Genomic DNA, 17,880 nt, shown 5'->3' on the forward strand with positions numbered 1-17,880 from the left:
CCGTTTGCAGGCTCTGCCCCTGCCTCATTCTGAAAACGAACTGTGGCAAATAGTTGAAAGGGAATGGAGAGCCATCCCTCAGGACACCATCTGCACTCTTATTAACTCTATACCTAGACGTGTTTCTTCATGCATTGCTGTCCGCCGTGGTCCTACATCCTACTGAGCCGACGCCGTTCTTGCTCTGTATTCTGACTAATCATTTTGAAATAAAGACCACTTATTGCTGCTTGCTGTCACTTCCAAATTTCATCACTTTCTGACCACTTCTTGGTGTTGCATTTTCAATGTCGAGCAATGTAAACTACACCAAACAGATGCAGTAATTCCTTCCTTCTTCTAAACAAAATAATGTCGGAATGCTTATTAATCACCAGATACTCTGGTAGAAATAAATGTTCTTCATTCCTATACTTAGAATATCTTGAAACTAGATCTCAAAAATTGCAAAAAAACTTTTATTTTACTACAAGATATCAAGTTTAAATACAGAACATTTATACAGCAATATAGTTTTATCATCTATAAAATCAAATCCAGTTCATGTCGAGTAAATGTATTTCTCGAATCATCTGGCACTCGAGGATATCCAATTACCAAGGAATCTTGTCCACCAATGTATAGTGTATTGTATATTTTCCAATATACATCTCTTACTTTTCTTGCAGGATGGAAAAGACCCTATAGAGAAATAAAACATCAAGAATTATGATTTGTTCATTAAACAAACAAATTATTAGAAACATCAATTACTTCAACTGCTAAATTATAAATATACATTAATATATGTAAGTGAAAATACTACTTATCAAAGATGAATCACAAAGAAGTCTGATACTATATGAATGAGTTAAGCTTTACTGCTTTTAATTAAAATAGACAAGACTGCAGTTTCTTTTATGCCAGTATGAAATACTACAAACTGATTTTCTGCTTTTCTTTTGTTCATCAATGTCTCAAAATCTACTTTGAAATGTAAGGAATGTAACAAGTAATAAATACAATACTTCAATTTTTAAGAAATATCAAATCAGTTTTAAGAAATTTACAGCTTTCTTTTAAATGCCATATTGATTACTAAACTTTATTCAAGATATTGCAAAATTCTGTGTTACACACTTTGTTTATACTTGTTGATCTTTACAAATAAATAAAACAGATTGTTTGTTTTACTGCAAGTTTCTTTAATCAGTAATTATCAGCAGGAAAAATATTTAGATAAAATATAAACCACGCAAGAATAAGAAATGTTTCGTATATCAGATAATTTAGATATCTAATGTCCTGCAATTTAAAAAAATAGCAGTGACAAAATGCAGCTTTCTAATATCTCAGTTACAAAACTTTCATATATATAACTTAATATATTCAATTTTTTAATATAGAAATTTCGGGAATAGCAAAATATTGCCACCAAAGCAAAAAAAAAAGTCCCAACATACTTGATTTTTAAAATGTGAAGAATTGTAGAATATTACTGCCAAAGCCAAGGTTCTTATATACTTGATTTATCAAATTATTTTTCCAAAAGTTACAGACAATCACTAAAAAAAAGATTTGAACAGCCTACCTGTAAACAGTACTGTAAAATTTTTATTGGCCCAAGAGCCACCCGTACACCTTCTACTGCTCCCATAAATGCTTGCACTAAGTGAGGAGATGTCTCAAAAATATTTGGCCAGACGTAATTCAGGAGGTGAACAAGGGCATCTTCACAGCCAAATCCATAAACTCCTAATGCCATATGTTGGATAGCAGCGCAGGCTGTTTGTCGGTGGACTAGATCTCTGAAAAGAATTTTTAAAAACGTTCTAGTTAATGCAATTTTTGCAAATAATATTCTCAGTCTAAAATTTACTTTATAGTATTTGAAAAAGTCCCTAAATTTTAAAATTTGTTTTCACAAAATTTATATCTTACAAACATTAATTACCAAAATTCACTTATGAAAATACAGTACAAAGTCCGTAATCCGGACTCGTCGGGACTTCGGCGATTCCTGATTAGGGTTTTTTCCGGATTATAGATCATCAATTTAAATCTAATAAGATGGCATGCAGAAATTATACAATTAAAAATATGAAACCATAATTTATGAAATAAAGAGTTATGATCTAAAGGGTATCAAAATTTACAAAAAAAAGCTTAATATTTATTTGTTTACTTTAGTAAATATTTCTTTCAATGTAAGTTGCTTCATTTTTTGTGCTAATACTTTCTCTTTAATTCTATACACAGACATGATTTCTTGTTCAGTTAAAAAGTTCCACTGTTCAAGTCCTGTAATTGCTGTGTCAAGAATACCGACTAACTTGTCAATCAAAATTTTTTCGTTATCAATAACATTCTCTGTTATTTTCTTTACTATCGGAAGTGCGTATGGGTAAATGCTTTACTGGCTTTGCGCACATCAAATGTGCATGCGTAAGTTTGTGGCTTTAAGGTCCGGATTATAGATCATTCCGAATAATGGACATCCGGGTTACAGACTTTGTGCTGTATTAAAAGCATCTCCACTTCGAATATGATACAATCTAATTAATACCATAATAGCATGACTTACACCAAACTAAATTTGGAACTAATGGGTGATAGATATTACGTAATTGGAAAGCTCTGAATCCATTGCTTGAGCCTTTCATGAAAGATAAGATTTTAGATTTTTAATTAAACATCCAATAATGAATCAGCTAACATGTGAGAAATGGAAGATACTGGCTCCTGAAGTCTACATTTTGCACCATACAAATTATCTAATTCATACCATTCACAACTTGTGAGTACTTATCTCAATGAGTACTACTTACTTATTATTATCCAACTAGAGATACCTGAATACCATACACATCTTAACTTGAAGAATAACTTTCTTTTACTAAATATCAACAGTAATAAATATATTGGCTCACATAAAAGAAATAACAAATCATCTCTCATTATAGCTGCTGAAATATCTATTTGGCATCATATTAGCAACATGATTTATACCAATCACACAGACTCATATGCGCTTGGATGCTTATCTAATTGAAGAGATTTGAATACCCACTGTACCCATCTTAACTGGCAACAAAATTTCATTTATTGAATATTAAAAAGTAATAAATGTTTCAGCTAATATATAAGGAACAACAAATGCACCTTTATTTTAACTGCTGAAATTTCCATTTCGCACCATCTGGACGGCATGACTTATACCAGTCACACCGACTATTGGGTGCATGAGTAACTATTTAATTGAAAAATTCTGAATTACATGAATCATAACAAGATGACTAAATTTTTAATTTTTTCATTCACTAATCTATAGTAGTACATGCATCAACTAACATGAAAGGAACAATAACTGATCCCTCATTCTGGCTGCTGAAGTCTCTATTTTACATCATACAAACAACATGATTTACACCAATTACATCGACTCGTGGGTATTGGGATTCCATCAAACTGCAGATATTCGAATCTGCATTGAATATTAACTGTATTAGCTAACATGCAAGGAAAAGCGAATGATCCTTTATTTCAGATGCTGAAATTTCTAGTTTTCTCCAACTGAATGACACGATTTATATCAATCACGTTGACTATTAGTGTTTCAATACCTATCTAATTAGAAAACTCAATATCCATTGCTAAGATTTGTACTCAAAAGATTAGCTTTCATTCATTTCTACAGTAATAATGTATCAGCTTAGATGAAAGGAACAATAAATTATCCCTAGTAATGGTTGCTGAAGTCTATATTTTGCAACATACAAACAACATGATTGATACCAATCACACAGACCCATGGGTGCTTGAATACCCAAATAATTGAAGATATCTGAATGTCCATTGCACACATCTTAACCCATTAGTCGCTGGTGTTGCGTTGACGCAACGGTCAAAATAAATGCGTATATAAATATAACTACCTAAGATATTTTATACCAGCAGATGATTTTGTGTAGGGAATATTATGAAGATTATTTCTGCAAAAAAATATTTGCCTTCAACAATCATTTTGTTTATAATAATTAATTGCATACTTTAAGCAAAATTTTCGACCAGGTATTTTTGCTAACAATATTTAAGGAAAGAATCACCGTCTTTATGAGTGATCTATTTTTAGTCAAGGTCACCGTTTATCAGAACATTACATCAGTCAGATGTTTATATTTGTGTTGGGAAGGAAGGGAAAACAGGAGTTGCGCTGACACAACATCAGCAGGAAACAGGTAGTCAATCCCCTTTTTCACTCATTCCTTTCGATGTTTTGGTTGTTTAAAAATGCCTAGAACGAGGTATCTTACATTAAAAGAAGCCCTTCAAAGATTTTTTGATGAAGAAACTGATGATGATAATGTTAATAATGACCAGAAAGAAACTGATGTTGTTGTTCCCCCAGAAATTGCAGAGGCTAGTGACAAAGAAGAATGGAATGGCAATGTTTTAAATAATGATAATGATATTTTACCAAATGATACTGCTGGGGAAGTTGAAATTCACGTAAGAAGTAAGTTTCAGGAAAAATTTGAGCAATGGACGTACGAGCTCTGAGCTCCGTAATGTCAATGTGAACGGAATCCAGAATACGGCGCCGCCAGTGGGCAAACAATCTACTTCTCCTCCGCCTCTACAGATCCAAACTGAAATGGAAATTACTGCATCTACTCCACCTGCCTCTCCTTCTGCACTTGAGCTGTCGAAAAGCGCAATCCAAATTTATTCTCTGAAAAATCGCCACACAGACCTCCTTTTTGATATTCAGCGACTTCAAAGAACGGAGACACCTAACAAGGAATTGATGATTAAGCAGTTGCAGGATGAGGGTGAGAAAGTTTTATTTTCCTTGCATACCCTCTGCACTAAACTAGGCATTAATTTATTTACCCTCCCAGCCACTGAAGAGGAATTCTTCAAAGAATGCAAAAAATCTACTAAAACACCTGATTCTGATCCTAAAATCAAAAATTCTGATCCTAAAACTCAAAATTCAAATCCACCCTCATCCTCAGCCAATCAAAATCCTCCAAAAGATACTTCTAAACTCGAATCTAAAAAACGAACTAGACCCACAGACAATGAAGGATTTGCAGTTCCTCCTAAACATCTAATTGCCAAAAAACCATTACCCAACACTAATGATAATGAAAACATTACAACATCTAATTCTTTCACAAACATACAAAACTCTGATAACACTGAACACTCGACTCAGCAGCCGGCTGTCACTCAAGCACCACCTCCAATTTTCATAAAACCGCGTGCTGATTGGTTCTTTCTCCTCAATCAGTTACGCCGACATGCACCAACTGTTCTTTCCAAACAAAACATAGACTTTCTTAAACTCACAACCACTAATGAAACTGATTATAGAACAGTTGTTAGATTCCTCACAGAAAATAACATTGAATTCAAGTCACACACACTCAAAAGCAGATAGACCACTTAAAGTTATCATTAGGGGATTACCCTCCAGTACACCACTCAACGTTGTACAGACTGCGGTTGAAGTGCTTGGCTTCAAAATTCATAAAATTTCTCAACTGAAGAAGTGGAAAACGAAGATGCCGATGCCCCTCTTTTATTTGCAAATCTACAATAGCCTAAAAGCTGAGGAAATATATTCAATAACCGAACTCCTTGGAACTGAAGTCTCCATGGAGCACTTCAAAGGACAGAAGGGTCCCTCCCAATGCTGGCGTTGCCAGGGATTTTTTCATTCGTCCGAAGTCTGCACCTTACCAAGACGTTGTGTCAGATGTGCTGGACCGCATCAAGCAAAGGATTGTACAAAACCTTTCGAAGAGCCGAACAAATGCGCAAATTGCTCAGGAAACCATGCAGCAAACTGGCGTTCCTGCCCGAAGTTTCCCGGCTCCAAAAACAGACAACCTCCAAAGCCAAGTACCAAACCCAGTCAGACCGTTGACAACACTAACAAATTTAACTTACAACATAATACATTTCCAATACTGCCGGCTACACACACTCCCAGTGCAAATAATATTCGCCCTGGAGTTTCATACTCTGCTGCCCTTACGGGTATGCAACAGGCTGCACCACAAATTATTCCAAATTTATCGGCCCCCTTAGGAGCTAATTCGACACTAAATTGTACCGAAATCCTTTTGGCTATTATTCAAATTTCCAATCAGCCTGGTATTGACCACAGCAAATTACTTCTGGCATTCAAAAACGCCTTACCGCAGCTCAGAGTGGCTCCATCTGGTGCTGACGCGGCATACTACATCTTTGAGAGTTATATTACTCTCCAATTCTCTGATATCCCCAGTCAGTAAAATTCAATACTTTGAAAAGATTGAAAAACTTAAAACTATGCACCTGGAATGCAAATGGCATCCTATCCAAATTCCATGAGTTTAGAGACTATGTAGAAGAGAAAGATTTTGATATTATTTTTGTCCAAGAGACCAAACTCCAGCCAGGGAGAGCTCCCAAGCTTGCAAATTATGCATTATATAAAAATGACAGACAAGCTTCTAATACTCGTGATGTTTATCATGGTGGCACTTGTGTCTATATTAAAAATTCAATTCCTCACAAAAGAATTGACACTCCGAGTATGAGCAAACTCGAGGCAACAATCATCGAAATTTTCATTCAAAATTCACCCTCCCTTGTAATGATCTCTGCCTATCTTCCACCAGGTGGAAATTTACCTGTGGTAGATTTTAACAAATTGCTCACCTTATCCAACAATCTAATCATAGCTGGTGATTTAAATTGTCACCATCAGCATTGGCGTTGTCACAGATCAAACCCTGCTGGTCGTGGCCTTCTAAAATGGGCTCAGTGCGCCCAAATTAAAATTATTGCGCCGGATTCCCCCACTACATATGGTTCACGGGGTGCCCCTTCATTCATTGATTTAGCACTCTTTCGAAATATCCCTTTTGGATATCACGTGACTGTTGAAAACTGTTTATCTTCAGATCACAACCCCGTGATCATAGACCTTAACTGTACTATTTTTAATCAAAATTCTCCGGCACTCGTCTCTACAAACTGGGACAATTTTTGTTTCAAACTTAAAAGTAAAAATTTGCCCTCCCTTGAAATTAAATCCAGCCATGATATAGACTTGGCAGTTGATCAATTAACGACCATCTTAACAGATACTTATAAGGAAGTATCAAAACCCACCCTTAGACCCAATTTTCATAAATTACCTCAAGAAATTAAACTCAAAATTAAAGAAAAGAATAAAGTACGGAGACTTTGGCAAAGAAATAGAAATCCTAGCTTAAAAATTCAACTCTGTACTCTCCAAAATGAGATCAAGGCATCATGTGACCAGTTCTTCCAATCACAATACACGAATTACATTCAGTCCCTAACGACCAATGATAACAGTCTTTGGCGCGCATCAGCCCGCCTACGCAAACACAAATCTAACATTCCGTCCCTAGCTACGGACGCAGCGGTGGCTCACACAGACGCTGAGAAATCCGAATTAATTGCGGATTCTCTTCAAACTCAATTTACACCACATAATGAAGGAATTTTTGCGAACAACGCAAGTTCTTTCCCACAAGATGTTGAACGTTTCCTCTCCTTGCCTTTCGCGAGAGAAATACAATATACATCCATGAACGAGGTAAGTGAATACATTACCAAGCTCAAACCCAAAAAAGCCCCTGGTATGGACTCTATTTCTAATCGTATGATTAAAAATTTACCCACCAGTTATCTATTTTTCTTAGTAATGCTTATAAATTTTATGATACAGCATTGCTATTTTCCTCAAAGCTGGAAACAAGCACTCATTGTGCCTATTCAAAAACCAGGCCAAAGCCTTTCAAACCCTCAAAATTATAGAGCTATCAGCCTCCTATCATCTTTATCAAAGATATACGAATTTGTGTTACTTAAACGCCTGAATGATTTTCTCCGAAATCACAACGTTCTGATTGATGAACAATTTGGATTTCGAGCAAAACACTGCACTACGCACCAGCTGCTGAGGACAGTGGAGTTCATTCACGAAGGGTTTCGTAACAAAATGCTTACTGGCGCTTTATTTCTTGACATAGCCAAAGCATTTGATAGGACTTAGCATATAGGAATCATTATCAAGCTCATACGACTTGACGTTTCGGCCCATTTAATTCATATAATTAATTCGTACCTCACTAATAGATCTTTTTCTGTACGAGTTAATTCTTTCATTTCGGCACCCCGTCCTATACTAAGCGGTGTCCCCCCAAGGGTCACTTTTAGGCCCAATTTTGTTCAACATTATCATAAATGACATACTAAAATCACCTAGTATCACTCTTGCACTTTATGCAGATGATACAGCCATCCTAGCCCAACACAAACGCCTTGAAAACTTGGTCCAAATCATTCAGAGATATCTCTCTAGCCATGAGCACTGGCTCATCACTTGGAAAATAAAAATTAATGTTGCTAAATGTGCTGCTAGGATCTTCAAATGTAGCCCCCTCCCATACCCTTCCATTAATATTAAGTTCTTTGATGACTATGTTCCCTGGTCAAACTCTTCCAAGTACCTAGGAGTTGTACTTGATTCAAAATTACTCTGGCGCCTTCACATTGAAAATGTTCTCAACAAAGCGAAAGGTGCTAGAGCCCAACTTTACCCCCTTTTTAGCTCGAAAGAGCCATCTGTCAATTAAAAACAAAATTCTTCTCTATACATCAATTATAAGACCTGTCTTTATGAATGCATGTACAATCTGGGGTACTGCTGCAAAAACTCATGTGAAAAAACTTCAATCTTTTCAAAGTAAAACTTTACGTATGGCCCTAAACGCAGCCTGGTAGGTCCGTACAGATGTGATTCATTCGGACCTTAACATTAAACCTGTTGATTATCTTATCAAAAAACATAGTCAAAATTTATTCCTTAAAATTAAACAGATTGATAATCGAGCACTTCAACAGATGCCAGCATACGATCCTGCTATTCGCAGCTCACAGAAGAGACCGAGAGCCGTGATTGGCCGAGAGTTCGGCATCTATCCACCATCCAAAAGGGCAAGACACGCCCTCCCAACTTCAGCTCCAGGAACTTCAGCGCCATGAAGGAAGGACGTCTCTTCAGCGAGCTGCCATATATTCCTTATTTCATCTTACACAACTGCAATCCAAGATCTTCAAGCAAAGTTATCAATCTGTTTACTTAAGAATCACATCTCCCGCAGATTCTAAATCTGCCTAAGAATATTTTCATCGCGATCCCATTAATTATTTGCACTCTCCTACACAAGCCACATGCCAATGAGCCTATTAATCGTAAACTCTTTCCTATCCGCTTTTTGCTTTAGTGTTTGTATTGTGTATAAAAAATTATAAAAACCAAAAAAAGTATAAAATATAAAATACAAAAAAATTATAAAAACCTAAAAACTTATAAAAAAAATTATGATACTTATAAAAAAAAATTATGATAATATGAATTTTTATTTTCTCATCTCTATCCCTAAGCTTTCTCGAGCCTGTGGAAAAAAGAATGATTCTTTATTTTGGATGATGAAATTTCTAATTTTTCCTATCTGGATCTCATGTTTTATATGAATCACACCAACTATTGGGTGGAAAACTCAATATACATTGCCAACTCTTGGAAGACTAGCTTTAATTCTTTTATTCATTATGCTAAAGTAATACATGTATAGTCTTTCATGAAAGAAACGGTAAATTATCCTTAGTAGTGCTGGCTGAAATCCATATTTTACAATACATGATTAAAACATATAAACAACATGATTGATACCAACACATGGGTGCTTTAATATCCATCTATTCGGAGATATCTGAATATCTGTTGTACGCTATTTAAGAGGGAAACTAAATTTCTTTTTCTGAATTTTCATCAGTAATAAATGTATCACTTAGCATACAAAAAAAGAACAAATGATAGTTTAATTTACCTCCTGAAATCACTTTCCACTATCTGGAAGACATTATTTAGACCAACTGTACTGACAATTACATGTATCTTTACTAGAAGACTACCTTCACTTCATTCATTCAGTATGGTATAGTAATACATGTGCCAGCTGACATGAAAGGAACAAAAAATGATCCCTCACTGCGTCGGCTGAAAACTCTATTTTGCACCATACGAACGATACAATTTATACCAATCGCATCGACTCATGGATGCTTCAATACCTATCTAATTGGAGATATCTGAATATCTGTTGTGGACATCTTAACAGGGACGTTTTATTTTAGTTGCTGAAATTGCTATTTTCCACTATCTGGTACATGATTTAAAGCAATCACACAGACAAAATTACATACTTCTTAACTAGAAGTCTATCCTAATACATGTATCAGCTAACATGAAAAGAAATATTAATGATCATTCATTGTTGCTGCTGAAATCTCTATTTTGCACCATACGAACGACATGATTTATACCAATCACATCGACTCATGGGTGCATACCCATGGAATTCGAGATATCTGAATCTCCGCAGTATGGATCTTCACAGTAAAAATACATTTCTTTTACTGAATATTCAACAGTAATATATGTATTAGCTAACATGCAAGAAAGGGGAAAAAAAAAAAAAAAATGATTCTATATGTTAGATGCTGAAATTTCTAGTTTTCCCTATCTGGATGACATGTTTTATATGACACATTATTGGGTGTTTAGATACCTAGCTAACATTGGTAACAAACTGAAAGACAAGCTTAATTCTTTCGTCCAATATGTTACAGTAATACATGTATTGGCTTAAATGAAAGGAACATTAAATTATCCTTAATAGTGGTAGCTGAAATCTGTATTTTGCAACACATAAAGAACATCATTGATACCAATCAAACCGACCCATGGGTGCTTTAATATCCATCTAATCGGACATATCTGAATATCTGTTGTATGCTATTTAACAGGGAAACCAAATTTCTTTTACTGAATTTTTATCAGTAATAAATGTATCAGTTAGCATACAAAAAAAAGAACAAATGATACTTTAGTTTACCTCCTGAAATCACTTTCCACTATCTGGAAGACATTATTTAGACCAACCGTACTGACAATTACATGTATCTTTACTAGAAGACTACCTTCACTTCATTCATTCAGTATGGTATAGTAACACATGTGCCAGCTGACATGAAAGGAACAATAAATGATCCCTCACTGTGGTGGCTGAAATCTCTATTTTGCACCATACGAACGATACAATTTATACCAATCGCATCGACTCATGTGTGCTTCAATACTTATCTAATTGGAGATATCTGAATATCTGTTGTAGACATCTTAACAGGGACGCTTTTTTTTAGTTGCTGAAAACTCTATTTTCCACTATCTGGTACATGATTTAAAGTAATCACACAGACAAAATTACATACTTCTTAACTAGAAGACTATCTTCATTCATTATGTTATCGTAATACATGTATCAGCTAACATGAAAAGAACAATTAATGATCATTCATTGTGGCTGCTGAAATATCTATTTTGCACCATACGAACGACATGATTTATACCAATCACATCGACTCATGGGTGCATACCCATGGAATTCGAGATATCTGAATCTTTCGTAGTATGGATTTTCACAGTAAAAATACATTTCTTTTACTGAATATTCAACAGTAATATATGTATTAGCTAACATGCAAGAAAGAAGAAAAAAATAATTCTATATGTTAGATGCTGAAATGTCTAGTTTTCGCTATCTGGATGAAATGTTTTATATGACACATTATTGGGCGTTTAGACACCTAGCTAATAGGAAACCTCAATATACACTGGTAACAAACTGAAACACAAGCTTAATTCTTTCGTCCAATATGCTACAGAAATACATGTATTGGCTTAAATGAAAGGAACATTAAATTATCCTTAATATTGGTAGCTGAAATCTGTATTTTGCAACACATAAAGAACATCATTGATACCAATCAAACCGACCCATGGGTGCTTTAATATCCATCTAATCGGACATATCTGAATATCTGTTGTATGCTATTTAACAGGGAAACCAAATTTCTTTTACTGAATTTTTATCAGTAATAAATGTATCAGTTAGCATACAAAAAAAAGAACAAATGATACTTTAGTTTACCTCCTGAAATCACTTTCCACTATCTGGAAGACATTATTTAGACCAACCGTACTGACAATTACATGTATCTTTACTAGAAGACTACCTTCACTTCATTCATTCAGTATGGTATAGTAACACATGTGCCAGCTGACATGAAAGGAACAATAAATGATCCCTCACTGTGGTGGCTGAAATCTCTATTTTGCACCATACGAACGATACAATTTATACCAATCGCATCGACTCATGTGTGCTTCAATACTTATCTAATTGGAGATATCTGAATATCTGTTGTAGACATCTTAACAGGGACGCTTTTTTTTAGTTGCTGAAAACTCTATTTTCCACTATCTGGTACATGATTTAAAGTAATCACACAGACAAAATTACATACTTCTTAACTAGAAGACTATCTTCATTCATTATGTTATCGTAATACATGTATCAGCTAACATGAAAAGAACAATTAATGATCATTCATTGTGGCTGCTGAAATATCTATTTTGCACCATACGAACGACATGATTTATACCAATCACATCGACTCATGGGTGCATACCCATGGAATTCGAGATATCTGAATCTTTCGTAGTATGGATTTTCACAGTAAAAATACATTTCTTTTACTGAATATTCAACAGTAATATATGTATTAGCTAACATGCAAGAAAGAAGAAAAAAATAATTCTATATGTTAGATGCTGAAATGTCTAGTTTTCGCTATCTGGATGAAATGTTTTATATGACACATTATTGGGCGTTTAGACACCTAGCTAATAGGAAACCTCAATATACACTGGTAACAAACTGAAACACAAGCTTAATTCTTTCGTCCAATATGCTACAGAAATACATGTATTGGCTTAAATGAAAGGAACATTAAATTATCCTTAATATTGGTAGCTGAAATCTGTATTTTGCAACATATAAAGAACATGATTGATACCAATCACACCGACCCATGGGCGCTTTAATATCCATCTAACTGGACATATCTGAATATCTGTTGTATGCTATTTAACAGGGAAACCAAATTTTTTTAACTGAATTTTCATCAGTAATAAATGTATCAGTTAGCATACAAAAAAAGAACAAATGATACTTTAGTTTACCTCCTGAAATCACTTTCCACTATCTGGAAGACATTATTTAGACCAACCGTACTGACAATTACATATATCTTTACTAGAAGACTACCTTCACTTCATTCATTCAGTATGGTATAGTAATACGTGTGTCAGCTGACATGAAAGGAACAATAAATGATCCCTCACGGTGGCTGCTGAAATCTCTTATTTTGCACCATACGAACGATACAATTTATACCAATCGCATCGACTCATGGGTGCTTCAATACCTATCTAATTGGAGATATCTGAATATCTGTTGTGGACATCTTAACAGGGACGCTTTATTTTAGTTGCTGAAATTGCTATTTTCCACTATCTGGTACATGATTTAAGGCAATCACACAGACAAAATTACATACTTCTTAACTAGAAGACTATCTTCATTCATTCAGTATGTTATCGTAATACATGTATCAGCTAACATGAAAAGAACAATTAATGATCATTCATTGTGGCTGCTGAAATCTCTACTTTGCACCATACGAACGACATGATTTATACCAATCAGATCGACTCATGGGTGCATACCCATGGAATTCGAGATATCTGAATCTCCGCAGTATGGATCTTCACAGTAAAAATACATTTCTTTTACTGAATATTCAACAGTAATATATGTATTTGCTAACATGCTAGAAAGAAAAAAAAAAATGATTCTATACGTTAGATGCTGAAATTTCTAGTTCTTCCTATCTTTTATGCTATCTGGATGACATGTTTTCTATGACACATTATTGGGCGTTTAGATACCTAGCTAACATTGGTAACAAACTGAAAGACAAGCTTAATTCTTTCGTCCAATATGCTACAGTAATACATGTATTGGCTTAAATGAAAGGAACATTAAATTATCTTTAATATTGGTAGCTGAAATCCGTATTTTGCAACATATAAAGAACATCATTGATACCAATCATGATGCTATTTAACAGGGAAACCAAATTTCTTTTGCTGAATTTTCATCAGTAATAAATGTATCAGTTAGCATACAAAAAAAAGAACAAATGATACTTTAGTTTACCTCATGAAATCACTTTCCACTATCTGGAAGACATTATTTAGACCAACTGTACTGACAGTTACATGTATCTTTACTAGAAGACTACCTTCACTTCATTCATTCAGTATGGTATAGTAATACTTGTGTCAGCTGACATGAAAGGAACAATAAATGATCCCTCAATGTGGCTGCTGAAATCTCTATTTTGCACCATACGAACGATACAATTTATACCAATCGCATCGACTCATGGGTGTTTCAATACCTATCTAATTGGAGATATCTGAATATCTGTTGTGGACATCTTAACAGGGACTCTTTATTTTAGTTGCTGAAATCTCTATTTTCCACTATCTTGTACATGATTTAAAGCAATCACACGGACAAAATTACATACTTCTTAACTAGAAGACTACCTTCATTCATTCAGTATGTTATCGTAATCTGAATCTCTGCAGTATGGATCTTCACAGTAAAAATACATTTCTTTTACTGAATATACAACAGTAATATATGTATTAGCTAACATGCAAGAAAGAAAAAAAAATGACACATTATTTTTTATATGACACATTATTGGGCGTTTAGATACCTAGCTAACATTGGTAACAAACTGAAAGACAAGCTTAATTCTTTCGTCTAATATGTTACAGTAATACATGTATTGGCTTAAATGAAAGGAACATTAAATTATCCTTAATATTGGTAGCTGAAATCTGTATTTTGCAACATATAAAGAACATCATTGATACCAATCAAACCGACCCATTGGTGCTTTAATATCCATCTAATCGGACATATCTGAATATCTGTTGTATGCTATTTAACAGGGAAATCAAATTTCTTTTACTGAATTTTTATGAGGAATAAATGTATCAGTTAGCATACAAAAAAAGAACAAATGATACTTTAGTCATAGACTCCAACTACTACGGATTCTCCGTAGTTTCTACGGAAATTCATGAAAAACTACGAGCTACGAAAAGTATGGAAAAAACTACGGATTTTACAGAAACAAGAGCAGGAGAACCAGTACTCGAAACGGAACCAACTAATTCATCCGATGATTGGCTGAATACTCGTGTTATCATATATCACGTGTTGAGTGCGTTCCTAGTTTTGAAGAATTAGCCGATCGTAGATCAGTAACTCCAACCGTTAACGACTTATCAATAGTTCCACCAAATTGTCTGTCTCCCAGGTTCCTCGCTGATGCGTGTTTAGGCTGCATTCGGCTGCATTGTGTAGTTTACGGCGAGAGCTTAGCGTGTGTCTTGTGAACTGTGAATCAGGTGAAAGATTTTTAATCATGATGCTGCTTCGAACGAAGAAGCCAAAATTATCAAAGCAGAAGTTTAAAGATTCATATTCTTCAGAATTTCCATGCATTAAAGCATCCGAAATTTCTGTGAATCACGCACACTGCAGTGTATGCAACAAAGACTTCTCAGTTGCTCATGGCGGAAAAGATGACTGTAAACGGCATGTGTTTTCTCAAAAGCATATAGAACTTGGCACCGTAAAATCTAAAGAAATAACAAATTTCTGAATAAAAGATGATGAAACAGATCCTATAAAAGCCGAATGCTATTTTGTTCGTTTTTTAATTGAACATAATCTACCGCTTTCTGTTTCGGATCATTCCAAAGAGCTTTTCAAAGCAATGTTTCCGGATTCTGCCATAGCAAAAAAAAATTTAGCTGCGGTCATACCAAAACTGCTGCTATTGTGAAAACGCTTGCAGAAAATACTGTTGCTGATATTATAAAATCAGTGTGCAGTACATCGTTTTCTCTAAGTACTGATGGAAGTAATGATAACAATGATAACAAACTGTACCCATTGGTTATAACATACTACAGTAAAGAAAAGGGAGTGATAATTACTTCATTGATTTCTATTTTAGAATGCACGAATAATACAGGAGAAGGTATTTTTAATTGTATAAATGAAAACTTTAAAAACAAAGGTTTAGAATGGAAAAATTGCTTATCATTTTCTTCAGATAATGCTAGTAATATGATTGGAAAGTTTAAATGTGTAGCATCATTTATCAAAATGCATCAACCAAGTATAATCACCAGAGGTTGTCCTTGCCACCTCTTGCATATAGCTGCAAAAAAAGCTACTGAAAAATTAATTGGCTCAGAAATTGAAATGTTGATAATAGATATATATTTTTACTTGGAGAAAAGTTCGAAACGGAAGCATAGCTTCAAAGTTGCTCAACAAATTTTGGGACAGAATGCAAAATCTCATAAAATTTTGAAATATTGCAGTACTGATGGTTGTCTCTTTTAGAATCTATAACAAGGATTTTGGAACAGTGGGATGCTGTGATAAATTTTTTTGGAGATAAACCAGATAACAGTGAGAATGAAGGAAAGAGATTGCAAAACATTAAAAAAATTTTACAGTCACCGACCACCAAATTGTACTTGTTATTTTTGAAAAATACTTTGCCTTTGTTTATAACAGTAAATATTAATTTGCAACAACAAGCTCCTTATATACATAAATTGAGAAGAGAACTTTTTGAACTTTTAATGAATTTATTTGTTAAGATTCGTAAAACCATCAGTAATTTCTAAAGAAAATGAAGATGTTACTCTAACGTCTATTCCATTTCATAGTAAACAAAAAGAAAATGAAAATTTAGTGATTGGTGCGGAAACAAGACTATATTTAAAAAATGCCAAGTTGAATGAAAGTGAAGTGAAATCATTTTTCAATTCTGTGCGAGCTTTTTTTGTAACTGCATGTTCATATATAATTGATAAATTTCCACTGAGTGATCCATTTCTAAAACATGCTGAAGTTGCTGACATCAACTTGAGAACTGAAGTCTCATTTTCATCTGTTCTTTACTTGATGAATACTTTTCCATCCATTATTGATGAAAAATGTCTTAATCAAGTAGAAATTGAGTTTTCCATGTATCAAGTAGATGATTTGAAAGAAATTGTAGATTTGCGTATTGATATAGCATGGGGAGAAACTGCCAAATTAAAAAATATGAATGGGTGTATTAAATACAAAGTATTGCCTTCTGTAATGCTTGCTGTCTTAATAATACCTCATTCAAATGCAGCTTGCGAAAGAATTTTTTCTATTGTTAAAAAAAATCAGACGGAATTTCGACCAAATTTAGGTCTTAAAACTCTTGAAGCAGTTTTGATTGAAAAAATAAATATGCAGGCAAATGAAGAACTGTGTTATAAAAAAACATTCTCAAAATCAGAACTTAAGCTTGCTAAGCATGGTACATATAAATCTTTGCATTCATAAATTATGCGTATTTTGTTTAATACTTATATGTATCATTCTTGGTTATTTAAATTTTATTTCCCTGTAGAAATCATATCCAGAATAAAGATATGATTTATAGCTTCTGATTTTTTCTACGATTAGTAGTGTTTTGAAGTACTTTTTATTAGTAAATGCTTGAGGAGTTAAAAGAAAATTTCTAATTAAATGTGCATATAATTTACAAGGTATATTTTTAATTATTCAGTTTTATATGTATATGGATTGTAAATGTAATAAAATTGATTAAAGTTAATTATTAATTTAAAATTAATGAATGGTTAATTACAACATACGCTACGCGCACATTTTCAAAGTTGTAAAAATGTCGTTCGCGCGTTGACTACTGACAAGGTTTGCTGAAGGTTGGAGTCTATGCTTTAGTTTACCTCATGAA

The 17,880-nt window shown here is 34.0% G+C and overlaps 1 protein-coding gene across 2 annotated transcripts in view; it reads right to left on the bottom strand.

The window, feature by feature from the left end:
• Window positions 1-437: 437 nt before the first annotated feature.
• Window positions 438-17,880, bottom strand: part of Sf3b1 (splicing factor 3b subunit 1) — a 124,659-nt gene continuing 107,216 nt past the window's right edge. For both annotated transcript variants that reach the window (XM_085817857.1, XM_085817861.1), the window contains 2 exons: window positions 1,571-1,787; window positions 438-681 (listed from right to left, as the gene is read on the bottom strand). In XM_085817857.1, the coding sequence (XP_085673983.1) occupies window positions 523-681; window positions 1,571-1,787 (376 nt within the window). In that variant the 3' untranslated portion in view covers window positions 438-522. The remainder of the gene's footprint in view (window positions 682-1,570; window positions 1,788-17,880) is intronic.

Source organism: Stegodyphus dumicola, chromosome 1, assembly GCF_044657685.1.
Source record: "Stegodyphus dumicola isolate Sdum_Otavi_A_Nest chromosome 1, ASM4465768v1".
NCBI classification, from domain to species: Eukaryota; Metazoa; Arthropoda; class Arachnida; order Araneae; family Eresidae; genus Stegodyphus; species Stegodyphus dumicola.